At 38.8% G+C, this 27580-nt stretch overlaps 2 protein-coding genes across 8 annotated transcripts in view; both read left to right on the forward strand.

Moving 5' to 3' along the window:
• LOC103724252 (serine/threonine-protein kinase VPS15) overlaps positions 1-11629 on the forward strand; it is a 29298-nt gene extending 17669 nt beyond the window's left edge. For all 4 annotated transcript variants that reach the window (XM_039126129.1, XM_008815452.3, XM_039126131.1 and 1 more), the window contains 5 exons: positions 3402-3578; positions 3666-6845; positions 7525-7769; positions 7848-7947; positions 11242-11629. In XM_039126129.1, coding sequence (XP_038982057.1) covers positions 3402-3578; positions 3666-6845; positions 7525-7769; positions 7848-7947; positions 11242-11418 — 3879 coding nt within the window. In that variant the 3' untranslated portion in view covers positions 11419-11629. The remainder of the gene's footprint in view (positions 1-3401; positions 3579-3665; positions 6846-7524; positions 7770-7847; positions 7948-11241) is intronic.
• Positions 11630-12961: 1332 nt separating this feature from the next.
• LOC103724251 lies at positions 12962-23539 on the forward strand. 4 transcript variants are annotated; one of them, XM_008815449.3, is made up of 9 exons: positions 12962-13151; positions 14894-14944; positions 19921-19942; positions 20058-20172; positions 20273-20317; positions 20934-21059; positions 22617-22723; positions 22818-22889; positions 22971-23539. In XM_008815449.3, the coding sequence occupies exons 1-9, from the start codon at positions 13005-13007 to the stop codon at positions 23348-23350; spliced, it is 1065 nt and encodes a 354-aa protein (XP_008813671.1). In that variant the 5' UTR covers positions 12962-13004; the 3' UTR covers positions 23351-23539. The 4 variants fall into 4 exon arrangements, with proteins under 4 accessions (XP_008813671.1, XP_008813672.1, XP_008813673.1 ...); XM_008815450.3 differs by having other exon boundaries at positions 20285-20317; XM_008815451.4 differs by having other exon boundaries at positions 12963-13151; positions 19921-19980.
• Positions 23540-27580: the final 4041 nt, after the last annotated feature.

The raw sequence follows: 27580 nt of genomic DNA on the forward strand, positions 1-27580 counted from the left end.
GCTCGATGATTTGTTGGATATGATGGCAGGTGCCACGATCTTCTCCAAGATTGATTTAAAAAGTGGCTACCATCAAATCCGAATCTGCCTAGGTGATGAGTGGAAGATGGCTTTTAAAACAAATGATGGCCTATACGAATGGCTGGTGATGCCATTTGGTCTCTCAAATGCTCCTAGTACTTTTATGCGAGTAATGACCTAAGTTCTGCGACCATTCATGGGCAAGTTTTTAGTCGTGTACTTCGATGATATCCTCATTTACAGCCACTCGAAAGAGCAACATTTGGATCATTTAAGACAGGTTTGCACAACGTTACGTAATGTGAGGCTATATGCTAACCTTAAGAAGTCTCTTTCTTCACTTCTCATATTAACTTCTTAGGTTACATAGTCTCTTCCGAGGACTTATTTGCTGACCCTGAGAAAATTACTGCAATAGTAGAATGGCCCGAGCCCAAGAATATTAGTGATGTCTGTAGCTTTCACAGGCTTGCCACATTTTACTGTCGCTTTATTAGGGGGTTTAGTACACTTATGGCACCCATCACGGATTGCCTTAAGAAAGGTGACTTTCGGTGGACGGGCAATGCCACCAAAGCATTTGGCGACATTAAGAAAAGGATGACACAGTCACCAGTTATGCGGTTACCTGATTTTAGCAAGGTTTTTGAAGTGGAGTGTGATGCCTCTGGCTTAGTGATTAGTGGAGTGCTCAGTCAAGAACATCACCCTATGGCCTATTTTAGTGAAAAGCTCAATGAGGCTAAACAAAAGTATTCCACCTATGATAAAGAATTTTATGCTATTGTCCAAGCCCTGCGGTATTGGCGTCACTATCTACTCCCTAACGAATTCGTCCTTCACTCCGACCATGAGGCCCTTCGATTCCTTCATTTCCAGAAAAAGCTGAATCATTGCCATGCTAAGTGGGTTGAATTTTTCCAGGAGTACACTTTTGTCTTGAAGCATACATCGGGTGCTGCTAACAAAGCTGCGGATGCGCTGAGTCGGCGAGTAGCCGTGCTCTCGGCCATGTCTATCACTATCACGGGCTTTGACAAACTTAAGGAAGACTGTGTCTTGTCCCGATTTTGGTAAAATTTATGCTGCCCTCGCCAAAGGACAAGGACCCATAATAGATGATTTTTATTTACAGGACGGGTACCTGTTTAAAGCCTCTAAGCTCTGTATCCCGCACATGTCGGCAAGGGACTTTTTAGTTTGGGAAGTCCATGCTGGGGGTCTCTCGGGGCATTTTGGGCGCGATAAAGTCTATTGCTAAAATCGAACATCAATTCTTTTGGACAAGTCTGAAACGTGACGTTGCTAAAATTGTAGGTCAGTGTCAAACTTGTCAACTAGCCAAACATAGAAAACAAAATACTGGCCTGTATACCCCGTTGTCTGCTCTCGATCGTCCTTGGCTTGACCTCAGCTTGGACTTCGTACTAGGTCTTCCTTGCACTTTTCGGAAACATAATTCAATTTTGGTGGTTGTTGATCGTTTTTCCAAAATGGTCCACTTCCTCCCCTGTTCCAAATCGTCCGATGCTTCTAGGGTGGCCAATATTTTCTTCGACGAAATTGTTAAGTTATATGGATTACCGAAAACGATCGTGTCCGATAGGGATGTTCACTTCATGAGTTACTTTTGGAAAACTGTGGCACATGGTTGGTACCAAGCTGAAATTTTCCACTGCTTACCACCCCCAAACAGATGGCCAAACAGAAGTGGTCAACCGAAGTTTAGGTAACCTGTTGCGGTGTCTTGTGAGTGCAAATAACCGTAATTGGGATTCCATCCTTCCTGTCGCTCAATTTGCATACAACACTTTGATCAATAGGTCCATAGGGATGAGTCCATTTGAGGTGGTACATGGTTTCAAGCTAGAAAGCCTGTCGACCTTCTACCCATATCACCGCATATTCGCATTTCAGAGTCTGCACATGCATTTGCACAACACATGCATAAGCTGCATCAGGATATTTGTAAGCACATTCATGCGAGTAATGCTCGATATAAACTACAAGCTGTTTTCCATAGGTGGGATATTCCAACATGGGCATTATGTTATGGTGCGTATTCGGCCTGAGCGGTTTCTGCAGGGATCCGTTAAGAAACTGCAGGCTCGTAGTGTTGAGCCCTTTCGGGTTTTGCATCAGATTGGCATGAACGCCTATGTTATTGATCTTCCATCTGATTTTGGTATCAGCTCTACTTTTAATATTGAAGATTTGGTTGCTTTCAAGGGTCCACCATTCATCCTTGCTGACCCTTTCGCTAAGCCTTCTCTTGAGCCTGATGATTCTTCTATTCCTGATCCCATCCCATTCACACTTCCTTTGCCTCTTCCACCAGCACAAAAAGAACTCATTAACCCTATTTTAGACGGGCAAACCATTTTATCCAGTGATGGAAGTATTTAGCGCCTTTTGGTTCGTTGGAGAGGACGACCGGAGTTCGATTCGACTTGGATGACTTAGGACGAGCTTCAGCGGATTGATCTGGACCTCTTAGAGTACTACCAGAGTTGTACCGAGCCGCATTCATCGAGGTCGACTTCTTCTCACCTGAGGGGAGTTGGTGCGGACACCAGTACCGGACCGCCTGTTATGCGGGGCCATGGTCGTTGCAGGAGGATGGTCCAGTCAGTTTCTTTATGGCTAGATTGATTTGATGTATTTTATTTCATTTTTATGGGGCTTATTTGCATATTGTCAATTTAGGACCTTTTTGTGATTATTTTCTTTGTAGGGGTCTTTTCGTTATTTTGTAATCCTATATATATGGGTTCATGCACTTGTTTAGGGTTAATGATTGATTGAATGAAATTGCCTCCTTTCTTTGAAACCCTGGTACGAAGCCACGGTCAGAGCCAGGTGAGAAGCCCGGTTCTTTTCCCTCCTCTCCTCCTCTCCTTTTCTTCTTCCTTCCTCTCTTTTCAGCATTGTCCTGCATCACCATGTTTGTAGAATCATATAGTTTGTTGAATAACATATGATTTTCGAGAATATGAAGTTTATTTTGTATTTTTAGGAATATAAATTTATGATATTATATCAATAATGTGTTTGAGGGTAAGCTTTGGTGCAACGGTAAGGTTGCTCCATTATAACCTGGAGGTCATGGATTTGAAACATAGAAACATATCTTTGCATGGAGGGGTAAGGCTGTGTAAATCTAATCCTTCCCTAATGCCGCAATGTTGGGAGTCTTGTGCATTGGGCCACCTTTATATGAAGTATGCATTAGTTTTTCAATCTATTCGTCTTTTTTTATCATTCATCTTGTTATCAAATTGTCAAAACTTTTTCGAGTTCTACGTATAATAATCTGTGTTGCCTACTTTCTTTCAAAATTAGTTATCACAAAGTTGGATGATTATGTATTGTAATTGCAGATACAAGATGCTGGGATCCGGAAGATGATACTTCACATGATTCAGTTAGACCCAGAATCAAGGCTGTCATGTGAAAGCTATTTGCAAAGTTATGCATCTGCTATATTCCCAAGTTATTTCTCACCGTTCCTGCATGGATTCTTTTCCTGGTTGATTCCTCTTGATTCAGATTCAAGGGTGAGAAACTTTTGCAGATGTAATATGTCAATTGGATAATAGGTAGAACCACATACTCATATTAAGACTTGATCATTTCCACTGTAGGTTGCAGTGACGCAGAATGCTTTCCACAAGATACTTGAGTACATGACAAGCAGTAGATCAACTGAGGAAATTGTTTCCGAGTCGTCCACAGGTCCCAAACTAATGAATAATGAACCTTTTCAGCAGATGGAAGGTGGGAGAAGAAGCATGAGTTCAACAAGGGGCTCTGTTAAGAATAAAGGAGAGTTAGAAGAAGGCCTAGCTTGCGACCAGCTTGTTGGAGATATCACTTCTCTTCTCAGGGGAGTAGAACAAGGATACCATCATTCACATACAAAGGCTACAGAGGAAGGTGTACCATGTGCTGTTGCAAACTGCTCCGATACAGTCTCTGCTTTGTCTTCACAACAATTAAAGCACTCAAGGCAGCAAAATTTAAGTGATTCCAAGGGGTACAGGGAGCGAGAAACACCGCTTTTGAGAAAAATTCTGAAAAGCGACTTGAATTCTTTAATGGCTGGATACGATAGTCAGTCGGATACATATGGAATGCCCTTTTTTCCAAGAACAGAATGTCAAATGAGATGTGAAGGTATGGTCCTAATTGCGTCCTTACTTTGCTCGTGCATACGAAGTGTCAAGCAGCCACAGCTGAGAAGAGGGGGTATACTTCTGCTAAAGGCATCTTCCCTATACATTGATGATGAAGATCGCTTGCAACATATACTTCCCTATGTTATTGCAATGCTTTCCGATCCTGCAGCAATTGTGCGTAGTGCTGCTGTGGAAACATTATGTGATATTTTGCCTCTTGTCCGAGATTTCCCTCCTAGTGATGCAATGATATTTCCTGAGTATATCCTTCCAATGCTATCAATGCTTCCTGATGATCCAGAGGAAAGTGTTCGGATTTGTTATGCTAGCAACATATTTAAAATTGCTCTAACGGCTTACAGATTCTTAATTCAATCTTGGAGTTTAGCTGATGTAGGATCTGTTGATAAATCCAGTCTAACTCATAAGCCACAATCTCTTGCTACAGAATCACCAAGAAAAAAGCATAGTGACAAAAATGACACTCAACTTTCACAGTTGAGGAAATCTGTAGCTGAAATTGTGCAAGAACTAGTGATGGGACCAAAACAAACTCCAAATATACGTCGAGCTCTCCTGCAGGATATTGGTCATTTATGTTACTTCTTTGGTCATAGGCAAAGTAATGACTTCTTGCTGCCCATTCTCCCAGCATTTCTTAATGATCGAGATGAGCAGTTGCGGGCAGTTTTTTATGGGCAGATAATTTTTGTCTGCTATTTTGTCGGTCAGAGAAGTGTGGAGGAATATCTTTTGCCTTATATTGAGCAGGCACTTAGTGACGATATGGAGGCTGTCATTGTTAATGCATTGGAATGCTTGTCCTTGCTGTGCAAAAGTGGTTTCCTAAGAAAGAGGATACTTCTGGCCATGTTTGAGAAAGCGTTTCCCTTGCTTTGTTATCCAATCCAGTGGGTAAGAAGGTCAGCTGTTGCTTTTATTGCAGCGAGTTGTGAAAACTTAGGACCTGTAGATTCTTATGTGTACCTTTCTCCAGTTTTACGCCCTTTCTTTCACAGAGAGCCAGCTTCTTTATCTTCTGAGGCATCTCTCCTGTCATGTCTTAAGCCTCCAGTCTCGAAAGTGGTTTTCTATCAAGTTCTGGAGAATGCAAGGAGCTCTGATATGTTGGAAAGACAGAGAAAGATATGGTATAACTCATCCACCTATTCAAATCAGTGGGAAACTATTGAACACACTAGGAGGGTAACAGGAGATCGGAACTCCAGGAAGAGTTCTGGTACTAAAGAATTCAGTGCTCAAGGTGGCAGATATGCCAGTGGTGTGACCCAGAATGCATCTCTACCTGTTGGTGAAGATGTTGCCAAATTGAGAACAGGAAATTCTTTCCAGAATGCCTCTGGCACACTGGATATTAGAGATTCTTTTTCTTCTGATAAGTTGCAATTTTCTGGCTTCATTTCTCCACATGTCACTTCTGGAAATAATTCCCTTTGCGATGGACCATCTGAAGGCATACCATTGTATTCTGTTTGCATGGATAAGCGTGCAGTGGGAGCAGCATCTGTAGGTTCTGAGTCTTCATTGCAATTGAATTCTAAAGGAGTAGCTGCATCATGCATGCCTTGGTTGGAGCCTGTTAACAAGCCATTTGGGTTGTCTAATTCAGTTCCGCCTAAGCTTGTTTCAGGCTCTTTCTTCAACATCAGTAAGAACTCTATGCAGGTCCCAAAACCAGTGCAAGATTTAGAGGGTAAGGACAGCGATCAATCTGCTTATGTCACCAGCAGGTTCCAGGATGTCACAATTGGTGATACCTCGAAGGGCAGCTCATCTATGACTGGAGATGATACCTCACTGTCAGATGTAACTGGGCTGCCTTCCTTTGCCAGAACATCATCTGTTCCAGACACAGGATGGAAGCCTCGTGGAGTCTTAGTGGCACATCTCCAGGAGCACCGCTCTGCTGTGAATGACATAGCCATATCAAATGACCACACCTTTTTTGTAAGTGCCTCAGATGACTCCACTGTGAAAATATGGGATACTAGAAAGTTGGAAAAGGACATCTCTTTCCGATCTAGGTTAACCTATCCACTGGATGGCAGTCGGGCTTTATGTACATCGATGCTTCGTGGTACTGCACAAGTAGTAGTTGGAGCAAGTGATGGAACGATGCACTTGTTCTCTGTTGATTACATATCAAGAGGGTTGGGCAGTGTAATTGAAAGGTACTCTGGCATTGCTGATATTAAGAAGAAAGAGATTGGAGAAGGTGCAATTCTTAGCCTCTTAAACTGCTCTACTATTGATAGTTTTATCAGTCAGACTGTTCTATTCAGTACCCAACATTGTGGAATTCATCTCTGGGATACTCGGACGAATTTAGAAGCATGGAAATTTAAAGCTGTACCTGAGGAGGGATACATCTCTTCTCTTGTGATGAGTCAATGTGGGAATTGGTTTGTATCAGGCTCGTCAAGGGGTGTGCTTACTTTGTGGGATTTGAGGTTCCTTTTGCCTGTTAACTCATGGCACTATTCTTTGGCATGCCCTGTGGAGAAAATGTGTTTGCTAGTCCCACCATCAAACTCCATGTCTGCTATGGCAAGACCATTAGTTTACATTGCTGCTGGCTGCAATGAAGTTTCCCTCTGGAACGCAGAGAATGGGACCTGCCACCAGGTATATGAAAGGCTGTTTGCATGTACTTAATGAGCTATGCAAGGGAAATTTTCATCATAAATGCTGGATGTAATATAATAGTTAAGATACTATTATTAATAATAATTGTTGATTATTTGGAATGCTCATCATAGACCTGGGCATAATGTAATTAATTCTAAACAAATGATACAATATAATAATTAACAAATGGTACAGTATAGTAATTATAAAGGACAACTAGACAAATAGGGCTATACACATTTCTATAAAGAATTATGACTTTTTTATTATCATTTGCCAGAATCATACTTGTTTAAAGTTGCTGGTATATCATAATATATTAATAATTCAAATTCTTGACATGTCTGAATTTTCTCATTTTCTAGCTACTAGTTTCTTGTGCAGTATCTTGAAAAACTTGCTTGATAAGTGCTTGTTAAATCCCTGTTATATAAAAAGGGTCGAGAAGGTTATGGTTTAAACCTGGATTTTAGCATTGAGAAAGCTATGCAAATCATGTTCACCAGTGAATAAGGTAGCACACTCAGCTAAAGGGAGTTAAGAGGAGGATTGGCTGATGAAGTTGGCAATACTTTAATTTTCTCAAATGATGAGTAAAGGAAAAGTTTATACTTATGCATACATTTACAAATATTTTATCAGAAATCTATTCATGAACTTTTGATTTTGTTTGCAGGTATTCAGAACAAGTGGTGAGAGTGAAGCTGAAATGTCCAATGTGCCTCAGGCACTTGCAAGGCCTCCTTACAAGCCTACTTGTAAACAAGATGTCAAACGAAATGACAACTCCAAATATAGAATTGATGAGTTGAACGAACCTGCCCCTCGTCTTCCTGGTATCCACTCATTGCTTCCTTTGCCTGGGGGAGATCTGTTGACCGGAGGAACAGACTTGAAGATTCGCTATTGGGACCATACCAGGTTTGATTCAGATCTTACACTTAATTTCATTTGGTGGAAATACATGTTTTTATTCTTTACATGCCCACGAATTTGCAGCCCTGATCGAAGTTACTGCATCTGTGGTCCATCAACAAAGGGCATCGGGAATGATGAGCACTACGATATAAGATCTAGTTTCGGGGTTCAAGTTGTGCAGGTACATTTCATGATAAGTATGTTAATTATTTTTATTGTAACCTATGTTGCCTAGATTATTCTACATGATCACGTACTGAATAACTATATACACTCATAGCAGCATTGGTAAGTCTAGGATTCTTCCAGATTAGGAACTTCAGTTTTACATGAAGAAACCTAAAAATCAAATAGGCGAAACCTTGAGGAGTTTGATGCAGTTTTTCTTTCAATTGCTCGCTAGAATATTTGTTAGAAAGGCAAAAATTACTGAGGAAAATCAAGGGGTGCAGCTAGCAGGTACATTTACCATCGACTTGGGTTTTGTGTGGATGATACTGCTTGATGGAAAAATTGCTTGGGTTTTATAATTAGGTTTTTCACCTAGCTCAAAGAAAAATGTTTTGGCTGGTTGAATGACCTTGTATCTAAAATTTAACATTTATTACAAATAAAAATGGAAAGAATAAAATAAATATAATTAAAAAATACTAATCACATAATACAAATTAGATAATACTTTATAACGGTGTCTTAGTAACAAAATTGGATGAAAATGCAAAAATAACATGCACCAAGAATACCAAGTTTTTAAAAACTAGCATTGGAGGATATACCGAATTGGTACTGTACCGAGTACCAACACATGGTGTGAGTACGCGATGCACTGTATGCTAATGCTGGTTTTTTGCTGCAATAGGACAATACTGCCCATTTTGATGATGCTTATCATTTGTATAAGCTTTTGATATCAAAAACCTTAAAGTTTTGATATTACTTCATTGAATGTGGAGTTGAGTAAAGGAGTTTTAGAAATAATAGTTATAAATCACAATAAAACTTTCCACATAATTGGTGTTAAGGATAGAGTTCGTAAAATTTCTAAATTTCCTATTGAAAAAGAGCTTTTAATTCTTCACGCTACACTTGTCAATGAATTAGGGGTCCTGACCCAACCTGACCTGGGAATCCGACTCAACTTGAGGACCTGAGATGACATCTAAACACTGTGGGTCAACGTGGAGAGAGAGAAAGAGAGACTTTGTGGCATCTCATCTCCCTCTATCTGATGTTGGGCGACTTGCTCGGCCATGCCGTAAGATCGGCTTGCTCATTGTCATCCTCAGGCCCTCTAGGAGCTCCTCGCCATCCTCAATCTCTCTGGCTCTAGCAAGACCACCCTCCTCTCCACCCTCACCACTGACCTCCCCTTCTGTCGGCTTTGGCTGCTGCCACTCTGACTCCATCACCTACAGCAGCCACTGAGCTCGACCTTATTCCTTGACGTATTTGTTGGCGCAGCCTCTATTAGGTGGTAGGTGAGCATTGGGGTGGATCTAGCAGTCGGGCCTACTCTACTGCCGCTCAATGATCCCGCATCGGGCCTAAACTCCACATCGATAGCGAGGGTGGCAGAGGCGCTCGGGACTATGGTGCGTGGTGGCGATGGTGAAGAGGAGGGGAGATGAGAGGTTTCTCTCTGATGCCCCATAAATCTCCATGATATTAGTAAAAAATCGAGTCGAATTCTGGTGATCAGATTACGGTCGGGTCAAGTTAGATTACGGGCTAGGTCAGACTCGAGCAATTGACAAGTCTACTTGGCACAACTTAAAGATCCAGACATTTCCATCGTGTCGATACTTTGGCACTTTTCTGTCTAAAATGCTATACAACTTCTAATTATTAAAACACTATACAACTTCTAAAATGGACATGTTAAAACATTATACAACTTCTAATTATTAGTTGGGTCCCTGGTCCAAACCTAACGTGATCTAATGGTGGATTACACTTCTTTGCTTGAAACTATTGGTATTTCAGTTAGACCACTCTAGAGATGTGGCAAGATAGGCAGCTACGGACAATGGCGAGGTAATGAGCCATAGTTGGCATGGTGACATGCATCAAGTAGGGGGGGCACTGTGGGGGCCTTGGGAATCAGGCCAATATATGGAAATTAATCAAAGAGAGTGGAAGGAGAGAAAAAGGAGTTGGAAGGGGAGGGGCGAGGAGGAGAGGAAAGAGGAGGAAGAGAGAGAGGAGAAAATGGGAGCGATATGCAACATAGCTGGCAAATGGTGATGGAGCAAGGATCAATGGATGGGACGGCATCATGGAGGTTAGAGGGTGGGGTTGGTGGGTAGAGATGAGTTGGAGAGGAAGTTGAGGAGAAAAGGGGAAGGAGAGAGGAAGATGGAGGAGAAGGGCTAGTGAAGCATAGAGGGGAAGAGGAGGGAGGAGTGGTGGAGAAAAGGACCAAGGTAGAAGGGGAGATGGGACAACTCTGTCTAGACCTGAGCATTTGTCCAGCCAATCCGAGGTCTGGTATTAAGGGAAATAACTCAGGCCCGGTCTGGCTTATTGAGCTGAAAACCTCTGTTTGAGCCTGAGAAAAATCAGCCCAGCCAGGTCAGGCCGAGTTTGCAAAGGTCGGTTTCTGTGTGTGCAGCAGGTTCTTCTCTAACCCAAAGTTGCCTTTGCTAGAAAATTGGCACCAGTTTGAGAGTTGATTTTAGGTTGATAACTAACCATAAAACATTCTAGATTTAAATGAATCCCTTATAAGAAAGGTTTGTTAGTTGATATCAGGGTTGAAGTAAACGTCAGGTGCCATGTCACATTAATGTTTGTGCAATGTATTATCTACCAAAGTGTGGAAAATGCAGATTATCAATTTTACATCAAATGGAACATGTATGAGAGAGAGAGAGAGACAGCACTTCCTAGATCATGTGCATATGCATGCCTTATGCTACCTCTTGTTGATGGTTGTCTTGAGGACAGAGTTGGCTAGAACTGTGCCCATGCATTGTAAATTGTATGAAGAATTGGGGCAAATTGTTAACTCGATCCAATGATGAATTGTATGCAATCAGCGACAATCGTGATTTCCTGCGATCCCCATCTAAATTTAAGATGGATTGCTCGTATTGGGTTGAGTGTGGACTCCTTTTGACTCCTGTTTTGAAGAAAAGATCTACTTTTCGCTTCTGCTTTGAAAGAAAGTCTAGGATGAGTTTGTGACCAGAATTACTGGATTTTCCTCTTAGCTTTGTTGCCTGGGCATTGACAGTTCTATTTACATTGCATCTGGTTCCACAGAGGGTAAAAATCATCACATCATGTCAGTACTGTATCTTTTACCTGCAAAGAAGTGAATGCATAAACTAAACCATGCTGACTTGTCTATAGCGGTTTGGTTTAACTGACTGGAAACTAACTGTTAGCGGACCATTTTTAATAGACAAAAGCTGACTTTATTTTCTGAGTTTTTGTTTTATTGGGTACTGATCATTCTTCTACTGCTGAATAGGAGTCGCATAAACGTCCTGGGGCACCTAAATTGACTCAGAAGGCTCTCCTTGCTGCGGCTGCCACTGACTCTGCTGGCTGTCACCGTGACTCTGTGCTCTCATTGGCCTCTGTCAAGTTAAACCAAAGGCTGTTGATATCCAGTAGCAGAGATGGTGCTATTAAGGTTTGGAAATAGAGAAAATACCCACGCCTGCAAATTTTCATTTGTACATATGTAGTTGAATCAAATGAAAATATGGAATCTTCCAATGTAAAATTGCATAAGTAATTTATTGTATAGTTTTTCTTTCACAGTTTTTAGTCGTTCTTTATTTTCCTTGATATACAAGACAAATTATTTTTATCAGCTTAATGTTTGAAATAGATAAAGCGGATGAGAGACTGGATTCGTTTTGTTTCTTCCATGGTCGATCAAAAGACATGTTTAGTCTAACTAGTCATGGACCGCACCGCCCCTCCCCCGCGTTTTTTTTAATTAATGTAATTCTACTTGATGCAATCAATCCTTTGATTCCCAGGGTGGCAAAGACCTTGTTTCGCATGTTTTAGACGGGGCATCTTAATTTGCTTTGGGACAGTCAGTTGAGGAAACAGAAACAAACGGCAGGGGCAACCCCACAGTTTTTTTTTTCTTTTTTTTTTTAATAACAAAAGGGAGGGGGTTGTTTCCATCCCGCCATTAGTTGTAGAGAGTGTATCCAAGTCATTTAGTATCACAGTCCCATGATTTTAGATTTTAGTACGTAGATTGATAGCAACCACACAGGTTAGTTTTGGTTATTGAAGCCTTTGCCTGTTGTCAAAATACCAACCAACTCAAGGAATTAATTGGGAGATTTCATTTGACTACTATATTTCAATTGGGGAAGTTCATCTATGAGTATTTGCATTGAGATGGAGGAGTGTTGTTTTTTTCTTTTTCTCTTTATTTTGGTGGAGCGATGTTATATGTCCAATTCGTGTTGCTCTATGCCTATTACCTCCTTTAATGAAAATATATTTTAATTTATAATAAAAATATATTTTTTGAGGTTTATATTTATTATATTTGTATCTAATAGCTTGTAAATCTATACTTATACTCTTTTTAATTATGAAATCATTTACATCGTGCAAAAAGTCGAAATTACTCATAGATAGAGAGAATGATATGTATATTTTTTTATATTTTTGATAGTTGTTATATTACTTAAGATTATTTTGATTATTTTTAGAAATTCTTTTAACATGATATTTGAGTTCTATTTAAAATTAATGGTTTGACTAATGTACTATTAAATTATAGATTAAAGTATCGAATAAAAATAGACATCAAAGAATAAGTGTAGATTTTCCAAATTATTAAATATAATTATAATTTATCTCTAATTTTAATTTTTTTGTAATTTATTATTATTGCCCAATTATCGCTTTGCAGAAGGGGATATTTCTGAATAGAAATAAGAAGAGAGAATCATCCTGAGAGATAAATTCCAAACCTGTCTAATTCACGGTTTTTTTCTAAACCACATACTTGCTGTATGCGGAGGAGACTGTTGGATAAATTTAATTGCGTCCTCCCGTTCACATCTGATGAGTCCTGAATATATTTTAAAAATTATATAAAAAAATGGTTTCTCAACTAATGAACTAGCGTCTCGTTTCCTCCGTTTCTATCGTGACGGAATCTCAAAAACCCCGTTAGTTCTTCCGTAAACATTTAGAACGTGGACGACTTGCCGTCTCTCCGAGCAGAGAGAGTGGGGCAGGAGGACTTCGTTGATGATACGCGCATGGGCGGTCGGGATACACGCTCCCACGCCTTCCCCTCTTCTCTTCCTCGCCTCCTCCTATTCTTCTATCGCTTCCTCGAAGGCCAACCGCTTCGCCATGTCGCGCTCCGTCAGGATCGCAGTCGTCGGAGACGTGGTGAGTTCGGTGTGAATCCCGCATTTTTTCTTTATTACCTCATTCGATTTATTTGGAAATCCTTCCTTGGGGGCGGCGATGCTTGATCTTTGCTTGTGAATCTGTAGTTTTTGAAGTAAGGGGCTTGATTCGTTCTGAGTTTTGACCTCTAATTTGGATCAACGTGTTCGTTTCAATTTCTAGGTGTTTAAAATTTTATTCTTTCATTGATTCTTTATTAGAAAATCTTATTATCTCTGACTTCTATTAGCCCTATGTTTGAGTTGGAGTTACAATATACAGTAGGTTGTTGCATTTTACAAAAAGAAAAGGAGGGGTTGTTTGGTTTATTGGGATAAACGTGCATTCCACTATTACTATGCTTTGTTATTTGAGAGATAAGGCAGATTAGATTAATGAGAGAAACACCTTTTTCCCTGAAGAAAAAACTTTTATTTTCTGTCAAAATTCATTATGAAATTTCTCGTATTTGTTTGTTGGAAATTCTGTAATTTTTGTCGTTGCTGTGGATTATTGATGTGACAATACAGCATTCCTAATTCGAGGCATTATCCAAAGGTGATGAAGTTTATTTATGTCATGAGAGGAAACCTTGTAATCTGTTTTTTCATCAACTGGTCTGCAAGAGAGAGCCATCAAGAGTGGATCCAATGAGTCAGTGAAAGATACTTTTTAAGATTATATGTTTATTACTTATAAAGTCATATGTTTGTCAAAAGGTTAGTTCAGGTTTAATTCAAGAATCATGAATTTCTTTTGTAGTCTTCAAAATATACCTGTTGTAACTCGTGGCAGAATAGAAGAAAAAAGTCGTGAAGGTGTATTAGACTAAAACCTTTCATATTAAATTAGTTAGTGGTAAGGGAACATGTTATGTAGTCATAGATATTTCAGGAGCTTGCATTGGAAACTTTTATAAATAAATCAACATGAACTCTGGGGTATTCCTCAATTCAAGGCTTATCAGATTGTTTTATGCAAGAGCCCCCTTTATCATGGCATAGTTTCTCTGGACTGATGTACTTAATTCTGATCTCTTTATGATGGTAATTGCTGATGCCATGGGCTGTAAATACACCAGAAGGAAATGACTGGGTTCACCCACTCTTTTCCAATGAAAGAAAAAAATGTTTGTTGTTGTGGACAGATGAATGATGTGTGATGCAGACACTAACCTTATGGGCTTTTCTTTTCTTTCCTGCACTTTTTCTTGATTAATGTGGACAGTTATCTTACATATAACAATTTGAACTCTATTGTTACTGCTTAAATCATCAATTCATCGTATCACCATACTGAACTGTCTAGCTATAGCTAGGACACTGCATCTAGCATCTAATTCTTATTACCCAAGGATAAATGTGCATGTGCTGAAGCTATGTAACATACACCAATTCTCATTATTATGCTTAGGACCTCTTGCATGTTTACTTGTGGCAAAAATATATGATAAATACAGCTTTTAACTGCTAGTATGATATTGTCTTGTAAGACTATCCAATGGATTATTTCATCTTCATAGGCAAAAATAATGGATGCCCTTGCAACTCACACAATGAATGCCTGCTTTTGAGGCGTGCTATTATGTATAACTCCCATATTCTGTCAGCTATGATATCGGATAGATTATCATACAGTTTCTTTATTTGTTTGTTTACAAAGATGGTTAAATTGATGTATAGGATTACTGTCTATGCTAGAACTTTGGTTCTTTCCGTAATATTTATACTTTTGTATTGAAGCACGATGATTGGGACCTGGAAGAAGATTCTAAAGCCCTTCAGTTGCTGCAGGTACTCTCTAATTTCAAAATTTTCTAGCTTATGGCATTTACAATGATGTGCCATATATGGTTCAAGATGAATAATATGTTTTATATCTTTTGTGTTTAAACAACTTACAGTACTGCTTTTATCATAAGAGCATGCATTGTTGTTATTAGACTCTGTTGGTTATGAAATAACTTAGAGGATATACTCATAATCATTATCATATCTCCTTTTTCCAACTATTTGGAGTCAATCTTATGGATCCTCATTTGCCAAGTATTTCTATTTAGGGTCGCCTCTTATGTTATTTTAAGTTTCTCCATATCCTTCTTGACAACCTCCATCCATGTTAATTTAGGTCTTCCTTTTATTTTCTTACAACCTTCAATACAAACTAAAGTACCTATCTTTGAACTTAGTGCATATCAAAAAGAGGAAATTACGAAAAGATTCTCTTAACTTAAGGCGAGTTTCACTTACCCTCTCTTGTTTAAAAATTTTTATTTAGCTCCCTTAAGTTCATTACATGATGCAATGTGGTCTTGAGCCCTACCTAACACTCAACGCCACTAAAATGCTATCTAAAATGACACAATTACCCTCATCGTTATTAAAAGTTTGCAACCAGTAAGATTTCTAACAAATTTTGACTACTCGAGGTCAACTCCAAGCCTTGGAACACGTCTTAGAGGATTAGGGTTCTTGGAAGAAGCTCAAAAAAATTCTTGTTTTAGGGTCTCAAAAGGAAATGGGGGAGGACAAGAGGTCGGAGTGGATGTCGTGCAACTATTGCAACAAAGCAGCAGCCATAGATGAAGAAGGGAAAAAACAGTTGAAGGCAGATCAATCTCATTTTCTCATCCTCTATCCTCATCATCCCTTTTTCCTTAAAAAAGGAGAATAGAATTCCGAAGAACCAATCTTTCCTCTCTTCTTCTCTTGTGAACCTCTCGGAAGAAAGAAAGAATCTCATTCCTTCCTTCCATCTCAAAGAATTAAAGCAAAGATGTCTTCTCCAAGCAAGTGCCGCGAGATGGACTTGATGAAACTATAAACCTCTGGAACCCCACTAATCCTCCGATGGATGGATTTATCCCCCCCCCCCCCCCTCTTTTTCTTCTGATTTTTTGGATTTTTTTTTTGATGTTGTATAGGATGATGAGTGATTACAAGGTGGAGATGGTGAATGATGGGATGCAAGAATTTTGTATTAATTTCCATGACCCAAATGATAGTATAGCATTGGTGCCATTTCTCTATTTTTATTTATTACTTTTTTGTAAATTATGTCAAAACTAAAAATTCCACATAATACCAATGAGTCCGAAGGCTTTAAGCAAATGGATTGAAATCTCACTTGCTCTACTATGTTATCGGTGGGACGGGGCATTTTGGCTCTAGGAGAGCTTGGCCAATGTGGCAGTATGAAGAGCACTGATATAAACACAAGAATGAATTTCTAGATTCTTATACAGGAGAAACTAGAGCATTGCTCTTCTTGCATGCACTAATATAAATAACCGGTGTTCTCAATGCTCTTTCCCATATATCTAGCCGAGTTGTCTACAAACCATTCAAGGTGGGAATAAGCAGAAGATATGGGGTCAAGAATTGGTAGCCTAGATATTCATCAATATCACATATACTACCTACTAACATAATTAGTCATATTTTACTCAATGCCAGAAGTCCTCTAGGAGGCAAACCTTTCATTCCAATTGTAAATATCATCTTTTGATAAAGGTTCGCCATACTGGTTCGTACAGTACCGTATCGGACGTACGTACTGTATCGGTATCGAATCGGGACATCTCGCCATCTCATACCATACCGTGTATCCGTAATTTACCAGTACGGACTTCGGTACTGAAATGGCAAACTTTGCTTTTGATCCTCCAGAATCTGCAAGATAATCAGCTGGAGTGCTTAGAACATAACTAAAGTCTCCCTAGCCATGGTTTTCTATGCAATTAGAAAAATTTGGTTTATGGTGCTAAGTGGTTGACATGATGTCAGTTGATTAGGAGTTGCTAAGAGGCATGTGATTTCTGCTTAATGATCATTGTTCACTCCCTAGTTTAATAGGTTCCCATGACCATGTTTACCTTCTCCAGGTTTTTCTGAGTTGGAACTTCATGGGCAGCAACCCTGGTTTGGCCTATCATGGATGGTGTGGTGGCTAAGACAGAGTTACTAAAGATTTATAATCGTGATTGATGGTGATATGGCATGACCTTCAGATCTTCTAAGAATAGGTTGTTGAAGAAATTTCCTATCTGATGTTTTGCTCAGAGGCTTTTGAGAAGTCTAACCTGGTGGAAGGGATGAGGCAAAAGTCATGTTTATGGCTGTGGATTCCTACAGTGCTCCTGAGTTGAACTTCATTGAGTGCTATGTTACTGCCCTAGGACAGGGCATTTTGTGCTCTACTTCCACATGGACTCTTGCTCCTTTGACTATAGAAGAGCACCACCAGAATTCAAAAGAATCAGCTTCAAGGATCAAGGTAGTTTCACTTCATAAATTTGATTATGGGCTGATGGCAAAAGCATTTGAAACTGAATATGATTAGTTGTAATTTAGCACTACCTCCATTGCTTAGCTTCACAAGCTAAATCCATTAAGGCAATGCTTGATGAGCTTCTAGTTTTGGAGACAATTCTTGAACTTCCTTGCAACAAGCTTGGCTAGTTCAATCTCATAGTTCTCCTTGCATAGTGGGCAAAGGATTTTCTTTAGAGAAGCATTGGCACTTTCAAGTGGCATCTTAGAGGTATAGCTGTAGTGCCCATTGCCATGATACCTTTCATTAGGGCTAGAGTCTCGACTGAACAGCTAAGGATTCCATTGTCCTCAAGCTTGCAATTTGCATTAACCATTGTTCAGGTTCATGATTGCAATTTACGTCTAGATCTCGACAGCAAACTTTGCCGAGCGGCTTTGATGCCATCAACGCCGGCTGTAGTGGGAACAATTTTTTGTTAGAGAAGAGCTCTTTAGTGGGGAGCATTGCGACGGGATCTAAAAGGAGCTAATTGAGATTAGGTAATTTTAGTCCTAAAGTTATCCAGGGCATTTTAGTTTTAAAATTGTCACATGACCATAACATGATGTGATCTAGTGACAACAGGTAAACAAAGATGGACAACAACATCACATTGCATTACTTAATGAACTTGAGCAAGATCAGCCATGTCGTCCCGAACCGCCTGATTTGAGGCGTACTAACTCAACTCGGTTAGTTATCGGGACAAGACAAAGTTTCAGGTCAGTATAGGCCTTGAATCGAATCGAATTGCCTCAATCTCATCCGATTCCACTCAGTTCGAGGCGATTCAGGCTTTTATATATCCCTCTCAACCATCCTCTTCTCCTGACCCTCCTTTTCTTTCTCACACTAGGGTTAGAGTTTCATTGTTGTTGCCACCAACGACAATGATGATAATGACCACGGACCACCGGTATGCATCCCTCCCTCCACATCTCTCTCCCTCTTTCTCTCTCTTCGTTTGGGAAAACCCTTAGCCATGGATACCCTTGACCTCCCCGCCATCTCTTCCCTTGAAGCCCCGCCAGTGCGACCCAGGCTTCATCCAAGATCTCCAACACCTCGACTTCTTGCCTCTCACTCTCTCCCTCCCCCTCTCCCCTTCTCCCTCTCCTTCTCCCTCCCTCCCCCTGGTTCTGGTACACCTCGGGTCTACAGTAAGTATCGATACTATATCAAATTGGTAACTGGCTGGTATGTCGAACTTAAATGAGCTAATTGAAAAGATTTAAATAGGCGGGACATAAGTGAAACTCACCTTAAGTTTAGGGAGGTCTTTTGGTATTTTTTTCCTATCAAAAAAAATCTAGAGCATGATATATATATATATATATAGCACATTTTCAAATAGAGCATTTGCTTTCATTCTTATTTCCTGATCTACCACACTACTCTGTCACTTCAGGATGAGAGAACTTAGCAACAGAAACCCATCTAAGTCTTTTGGTTGGGTAGAGTCTTAGGTGTGCTTCCATGTTCATCTAAACTACAGCATATTCGGGTGAAAATTTTCCTTTGGTTGATAAGATATCTAATGTGTCTCTACGGTTTGTAGTACTCTATTCTAGATATTCAATTTAGTTGAGGTAAATAAAATATTCTTTGTCAATCTCCTTTCTTCTTGTTTAATCTCTATCCTAGTCTAGTGGGGCCTTGGATGGTTGCTGCATTATGCAATAAGTTGAAAATGTGATACCTTTATATCTGTACTAAAGGGTTCTTGCATGTTACCTAGCTTTCTTGGATTCGTGGCAGACCTTTTTCTTGCCTAGAGTTGCCTTGACTGGAAACTCAGCATTACTTCAGAGCTGTTTGTAAAACACTCTGGAACTTGGATGGGATCATAACTTAACCCCTAAACAAAAAACTATGTACATAGGATGGCTCGTTGTTTATGGCTACGGAAAGGTGAAAGCAGCCTTTTGCTTGTTGATTGTGATACTATATTGAAGAGGTCAGCGTTTTGATTCTAAGTTACCATAATGGGATGAAGAAGAAAATTGTCTTGGGCATCCAACATCTTGTTCCCTTTAGGTATCTAGGATTTGTCATCTTAACGATATTCATCAGTATAGTCAGTATCATATTTTCCCTTAATATTCAGCTAGAAAAAGAACTATTGATGAAATATTTTAATGAACCTTAGATCTGGAAAGCAGCATTTTGATAATGGCTTAACAATGGAGTTTTGCTTCAGATGGCTTCATCTTTACTGTCATTGCTTCCTAAATTCTATCTTTATTTCTGTTATCATCTGAGGGTGTCTATCTTTTGCACAATTTGTGTGTTTGGATGGTGTGACATGCAAATGCAGTTGTTTTCAGCGGGGCCTGTTCAGAGATTGTGTTCTGTTGTACTTACAAATATTGTTTCTTATGGAAATAGGGTTTGTATTTTGATGTTTCTCACATTAGTCCACAGGAAACTGACAATTTTTTAATGTGACATGCAGCCTGATTTGGTACTGTTTACAGGCATGTCCTTTCCTCTTTCCATGGTGTTCCTTCACATGGTGTAACTCTCAGGGCTTTGCTGATTAGTTATGTTAGTTAATATTTTCAAGCTCTTCAATTAAGTTGAATATTGCAGGTGATTTTGGTAATGAAAATGTTGAACTTGTTAGAAGCATTTCAAATCTTAATTTCGCAAAAGCAGCAATTTTAGGGAACCATGATTGTTGGAATACTCCACAGTTCTCAGAGAAGTAAGCTTTACGGTTGTAATCATGGTTAATCTAGTGTTATTCTAACTGCAAGAGAATTCATAATTCCGAAATCCAAATATTTGATCTAATTGTATCTTAGCATGGTCTTCAGGAAGGCAGATCGTGTCCAGCTTCAGCTGGAATGGTAAGTTATTTAGCCTCTAGCATCTGAATACTTCCAAAAGCATCATTCTCTAGCATTTTTTTTCTCTAGGTTATTCATACCTTCCTATAGTATTCATACTTTTATTTCCCATCTCACTAAACAATGATTTTGATTTTTCTATATGATTCCACTTCTTATTGGCAAAATCATGTCCATTTATTCAGAATTGGGTTATCTTTGTAGTTAGTGCTTCTGAAGATTTTGAGATGTAACGGCATGGATAACAATTGTTAACAATGTGTGGTTGCTTTGTGAACACATCTATATCAAATTTTATGAAACAAAAATGTGCTGTTCTTGTGATTTAAAATGTCAATGCATATGCACATTAACATACAAAACAAATATGGATTTGATTTACTGTTTCAACAATATAACAGTGTTGGTGTATAACCTATTAAACATCAGAAGTTGAAAAAAAAGTTTAACTTTGCTCCAGATCTGTGTAGCTTGTGCTGATCTGTTGTAGAATTTACAAGCATCGAGTTTGCTTGTGCTAAAGTTGTCTAGTTCAGGTCATGGGGAATGGAAGAATATGCTCTAACATTCTTTTATTTTTTATATATGTTTAATCAATTTTCTCTGTCACTGCCAGTCTTGGGGAACAACATGTTGGCTATCAGCGTTTGGATTTCCCAATGTTAAGACTCTCTATTGTTGGTGGTCGACCCTTTTCTTGTGGGGGTGACAGAATATTTCGGCGAAGGCTTCTTTCTTCCAGGTTGGTCATATATACCACTTAAATATGGGATGCTATCCGAAGTGAAAGTGTCAAACCACTTTCTGTCCACTATCTTTTTTCCACCTGTTGCATTCTATACTTTGGCTGGTCATTCATTTTTGTAATTCTCATATTTCTTAGTTTATTTTGAGGATTCATTATAGAAATAAATGCATTGGAAGCAGCCGCAACATATTATATAGCTGGGAGTTTTGTTTTACTTTATAGTTGGTTTTCCTGTAAGGCATGGGAACCAGTTATATATAGAAAATTTAGCATTGACTGTAACTGTATGGATGAGGTATAAGATGAGAAAATAAGAAAGTTTATGTTAGGATTCAGGATACTCGGAGGCTATTTTTGTTATCACTGTTGATCATCTTTGACTATATATTTACTGTCTTGTTAAACCATTTATCATATTTTAGTTTGTATACGTCTTAGTGGCCATGCTTGTTGTAAACTCAGATAACAGAATATTTAATGTTAGTTTATTTGTTTTTCTCAGCAAGCCTTGTGATGAGTTTTGGATTTATTTTATGTCATAATAATAGTGTATTCGTCGTATAAACATACATAATTAATTTATTTGGCATGTTTACAAAAGTTGGCAACTTCTGTGGCTCATTACACAATATCTTCTTATTGGATTTGATTGCTAATCTCAAGTTTCCCTTGATGTTATTGATCTCAGTTTATTTGTTCGGGCAGTTGCTTTCATCTGCATCTTCTAGTGATTATGGTTAATTGCCTCTTCTCAGGATGACCAACCTCCTAGAAAATGTGTAGTGGTTTTTAATGATGGTGCTAAACAGGAAAAAACATCCTGCAACCATTTCATCACATAGCCCAGCATATTGTTATTTGAAAAATTATTTGTGGTAATGGGCCTTGCTTATCCATACTCATACAATGATAGCGGTAAAAGCACACCTGAAACATTTCATCACATACCCTAGACAAGAAACTAAACTCGGCGTTTCACTAGGCTGGCTAGAGTTATCTCTAAGCTGTTGATTATTGAATCAATATTCTTAATTGCTATTAAGCCTTTCATGATCCTTGGCCCTGCATAGAATTCAACCATAGACCTCTCGTTAGCTCGTCTCCATTCTCTGAAACTAATGAATACCCATCAGCCACCAGTTCTTTCAGAGTATATTGTGCATTTGTCTACCAGATTATTATCTGTTTCATTCTTTTCTAAGCTTTCTGCAGCTAATTTAAGTAATTAGTGTACCAGACTGACTGAAGGTGGTCATGATTGGGAATCCATCTCAGTAGACTTATTCAATTAGCTAAAGTCATCATCTTGATGAATAAACTTCATATCTGGCCTTCCACTTATTAAATCCTGACAAATGTGATAATGGTGCACGTAGTCTAATAGCAGTCTAGATTTGTTTTAATCAGCTATTTTTTGATTAGGATCGTTTGTCTTCCAGCAATGCTGCATGTATTTGATAGGATTATGTAAAACAGCATAAAATAATAGATGCTTTTTATGTCTTTTTTGATGTACTACCCATTTATCTGATGCATTTATTCTCACTTCAGGTATGGAGTCAATGATATGGAAGGAAGTGCAAAGAAAATCCATGGAGCTGCTTTAGGGACACCAGAGGGACATTCTATTATATTTCTTGCACATAATGGCCCTACAGGTTTCTAGATCTGTTAACTTTTTGCGTCCTGGTAATTGAATGACTACTCGCAACTGAAATCTTCCCCTCTGTTTTCCTACTTCAACATATGCAGGCTTAGGATCAAAGGTCAGTGACATTTGTGGAAGAGATTGGGTATTCAGAGGTGGTGACCATGGAGATCCAGGTAGATGCTTTTATGCTACAAATTATTTTTTTCTATCATCATGGTTTGACGCCAATCTCTTATGTAAAACAACTCCTACAGATCTTGCTCAAGCCATATCTGATTTGCAAAGGGACACCCAAATTCCCATTTCTATAGTAGTGTTTGGTCATATGCATAAAGAACTAGCATATGGGAATGGCCTTCGAAAGATGATAGTAGTCGGCACTGACAACACCATCTACCTGAATGGAGCTATTGTGCCGAGGGTGAAAATGGTACAAGGAGCAAGCTCTCCAGGCACCGAAGAGGACAAAAATCAACTGCAAGCTTCAGATGCGAAGGATGGTACCTTGCGTGCATTTACATTAGTCGAGATTGCGGAGGGGGGGAGGGTGGAAAAGATCTCGGAGGTCTGGCTTTTGGTAGATGGCAGTAAAACTGAAGTAGAAGAGGAGAATATCCTATTTTGGAACCCATAACCAGGTTTCTTTGTAGTGGGTTTCCATTCTGAGGTTTGATGTGAAGTACAAATTTCGTTGGTAGAGCTTGTTGTATAAGGATAACGAATGTATATATATAAAAAAAAAAGGGATACTGAATCTATGAACAAATAAAAGCCATATTAAGTTGAAATGTCATGTTCTATTGAGCTAAAAGCTCTTGTTTCAGTGTTCTTTTATCTCTTGTGCACAATGTCTACCTGATTTTACTTGCCTCCTGAATCGAAAAATCTATGACATGTAATGGTAGGAAGAATGAATCCTGCTTGCGGCACAAAAAGAGATCTGAAAAAAGTTATTGTTCTCTGTGGTTATCTCAGACCAGCTAGGGCTACAGAAGGATGTGTCTCATCCTGCTGGCTTAGATACCAACAGAGGGGTGGGACCCACTCAATCATCTCAGGAATTGCGATTTAGAATTGCGACAGCATCACGGTGTCCCCATCTTTTTTTTTCCGGGCACTAACTTCCACAAGCGTAGCAGTCCATGTTGACCCATCTCTTTTGACCAACCGTATGAGGAAGGGCAAAAGCGGTAGTATCGCTGCTTGATAGCATGGGCGTGGTCCCAAGGATTCTAATAGGCAGAAAGGGAGCAAAATGACCCCAGTTTGACCATATCTTATGTCAAAGAGAAAATTAAATCTAGACAGTAGTTTGATGACTACGTAGCACAAAAAGTAAAGTAGCCATCAGGGACCATGAACATCTTTGCTGGACTTCTTCCAACCATTCCTTCCTCACACAAATTAAAAGTGCTCCGAGACCCATGAGTACTTTGAGCTCTGTGCAAGTAGATAGATGACAAAAAATGGAGCGCTTTGAGATTTATGCAGAGAAATAAATGGCAGAGGATGGAGCGCTTTAAGATCTGTGTAGGTAGATGGATGATACGGTATGGAGTGTTTTGAGATCTGTACGGATGGATAGATGATAGAGGATCAAGTGCTTTGATATCTATGTAAGTGGATAATGATAAAGGATTAAATGTTTTGAGATCTATGTAGGTGGATAGATGATGAAGCGCTTTAAGATCTGTGTGGGCAGATGAATGACGAAGAATAAAGTGTTTAAGATCTGTACAAGCAGATACATAATAGAGGATAAAGTGCTTTGAGATCTGTGCAGGTGGATGAATGATAGGGGATGGAGTGCTTTGAGATTTATGTAGGTAGATAGATGATAGAGGATTGTGTGCTCTGAGATCTGTACAGATTGATGGATAATAGTGGATGGAGCGCTTTAAGATCTGATAGATGAATGATATAGAATGAAGTACTTTAAGATTGTGTGAAAGCCATGGTTTAACCTCTTTGAATTAAGAGTATTTTAGTCTTTTTTTTTTTTTTTTTTACTCCGTTAATGGTGTTAGGATCCAGATAGATGGTTGGGCCATATTACAATGAAAATGAAGTTTTGGCGGCTAACTGAATCTTTTTAATTATTGGAGGTTTAAGTGTAACTGGCTTAAACTTAAAGTAGTGCTTCTGTAATTTTTCAAAAAAAATTCACAATCACACAATTTAGGTGAACAAAAGCATCAATCGTGTGAATATGGTGCCCCTGTATGCTATATTCTTTTAGTTAGTTATAATAATTGTATATTTTTTATATTATTTACCATCATATGTGTCAAGATTAGTGAAATAATTTTTGCCTCACACATCCAATCCTCTTTCTGACAATAAAATCAAATTAAGCTTAGTGCTCCCCTTTACCCCAAAAGGACAAAATAGATATCGTGTCGTGAGAATCCGTAATATGCAATTCCATTGATCCTATTTCCATAGTTTGTATGTTATTGATTGTGAGACACAGCTATGAGAGACTCACGCATCGCTGGTGCAACTTTTTTGAGTGAGATTTCATCAACCTAGTAAAAGCCCTAAAAGTATCTCTATGGGACCCATTGATTCCGCTATGGAAAAAAAAAAATCAAATCCATCCAAATTTAATCACGAGTACTACGATCGATCCGTAATTAGCCTTAATAAGCTAGGGGCTGTAGCGTCCCTTAAGTCTACATGGGTTATGGACTGGATCCGTTTTGATACTATTTGTAATAACTCAAGATTTCACCTAAAATAGTTAACCGAAAGATATTATTTGGATTAGATCTATCTAGAAAATAACCGATTAGAAACTAAATACATATCCATATGGATCCTAAGTTTCATATATCTAGAGGAAAGTTATAGTTATCTGGATAATATTTTATATACTGAATCATATATTCTATAATTTTCTATTTTTTTTTTTTTAAATTTTTCGGATGTATTTTTTGCCCGAATATTTTAAAATATTAGATTCAACCAAAAAAAAAAAAAAGGGCAGGTGCAAAGGACAATGGGGTGATGGGATCACAAGTTTATCCTTCGGAGGGTTACCTTTTTTAAGTGGAGCTGTGTGTTGGAATGCATGCGGTGTCTCTCTCAAACACTTCAAAATGCTATATCGATGGTGGTAGTAGTGGCTTTTTAAAAGAGTTATGCTTTTAAGGACAATCATTCACTATCCTCGGCTACTCTGTACGTTGAGGTGCAAGTGAAGCAATCTCGCGGACTTTTACCCACCATAGCTAATAAGGAACCACTAAGCTGTGGCTAGCCTTCAAGGGACCACTAGCTTGTTATTACTTCAGTCTTTGTCATTGATTAGGAGGTCAAGTAGGAAATTAGGATCCACAGAAGGCTTAAAAAATCTACTGCTGACACTATGCAAGCTTTAGCTTGCACATTGGTGCCCATAAGTCATAGTTAGGTTGCAAACTGTATTCATACGAATTCGTCAATTAAGATACATATGTTTACTTGAGTAGCACTGTTATCATTTGCAAGAACTCATAGGTGCTGCATTCTTGGTCATGTGAGACAAATCCGCTTGAACGAGATTGCCCTCAAGGCCTTTTACAAAAGTCCTGAGGCTACTGCTGGTTTTGCAGTGCGTTGCTCTCGCTGTCCTCTTTGCTTCAGTCTAACGTTATGAACAGGGGAAAGTGGTGCGAGGAGTGACATCATATTTGGGTAGGAGGAAATCAATTTGGAGGATGGTGTAGGTAGGAACGTCAAGCATTTATTAGTGGGAGCCATATTTTTCTTTGCTCCAACATGACCCACTACCACATTGAAACTTGACATGGTTTCATCTCAGGTTATCCAAACTTGAGCTACTCTAATTACACCGCGATCTTCTTCTCCAGAAATAAAAGGGAAAGCAGCCAAGAAGGACCATGATCATTGACTACCCTGCTGCAAACTCTTACCTTTGAGGGACCCAAAATACACCATAGCATTTTGTCATGTTAGGCAGGTGTAAATTCAACTAGGCCATTCTTTAAGTTCTAACATAACAAGGCAGGTTATTGAAACCGACCATTAAATCTTATGCTTTTTGATGATTGGATATAGTATAAAGGTGGCAATTAGGTCGGGCCGAATTAGATACAGATTAGGTCAGACATATGAATGGGTCAAAAATTTGTAAACCTGAAACCAGCTTTTCTTTACAAAGTCAGTCAAAATTCAAATTCGAATTTGATCTTTTTTTTTTTTAAGTAGAAAACATAGCCCTATCTACGATGAATTAGATTAAGTTAAATGAGTTAGGCAAAAAATGTATAGAAAAGATAATATGCAGTTTTTGATTTTGAAATATAAAATTTCTGATTGATCTTTTCATTATCAAAAAAAATATTAATTTTATTTCTGCAAAAATGTGTCTGGACGTGCGTTTAGTTCTATATTGATTATGTAATAGACCAATTCTCGGTATCTATGCGATATCAAAAAAAAAATAAATAATATTTTTTGATTAGTATTTTTTTCAGATGAAATTTAATTAATTGATGGCACTCATTATATATGCAGCATTTCGTACCTAACGTTTTCTTGATTAATGGGATCATGTGGTCGATAAATATGTTTTTTTTCTTCCTATGGTTGATCAATCAAATGTCTCTCGCCCGAATCAAGACGCATACATTGGACGCGACAAGTACCGGACCCGAGTACAACAGACTGATCGATTATTAGATTCCCGGAAAAGTTTCAAACAAACCAAACTGTTAAAACTCAAAGCACGCCGTTAGCTGATGCGGCTCAAGCATTTAGACCCGGCCAGCTTACGGACCAGGCCAAGTAACGGCCGTTGCTAAAGTTATCCGAGCGATGGCGATTCTGGTAATATTGGTAAAAATCTAAGGGCATTTTG

The sequence above is a fragment of the Phoenix dactylifera genome, chromosome 1 (genome assembly GCF_009389715.1).
Source record: "Phoenix dactylifera cultivar Barhee BC4 chromosome 1, palm_55x_up_171113_PBpolish2nd_filt_p, whole genome shotgun sequence".
In the NCBI taxonomy this organism is placed as follows: Eukaryota; Viridiplantae; Streptophyta; class Magnoliopsida; order Arecales; family Arecaceae; genus Phoenix; species Phoenix dactylifera.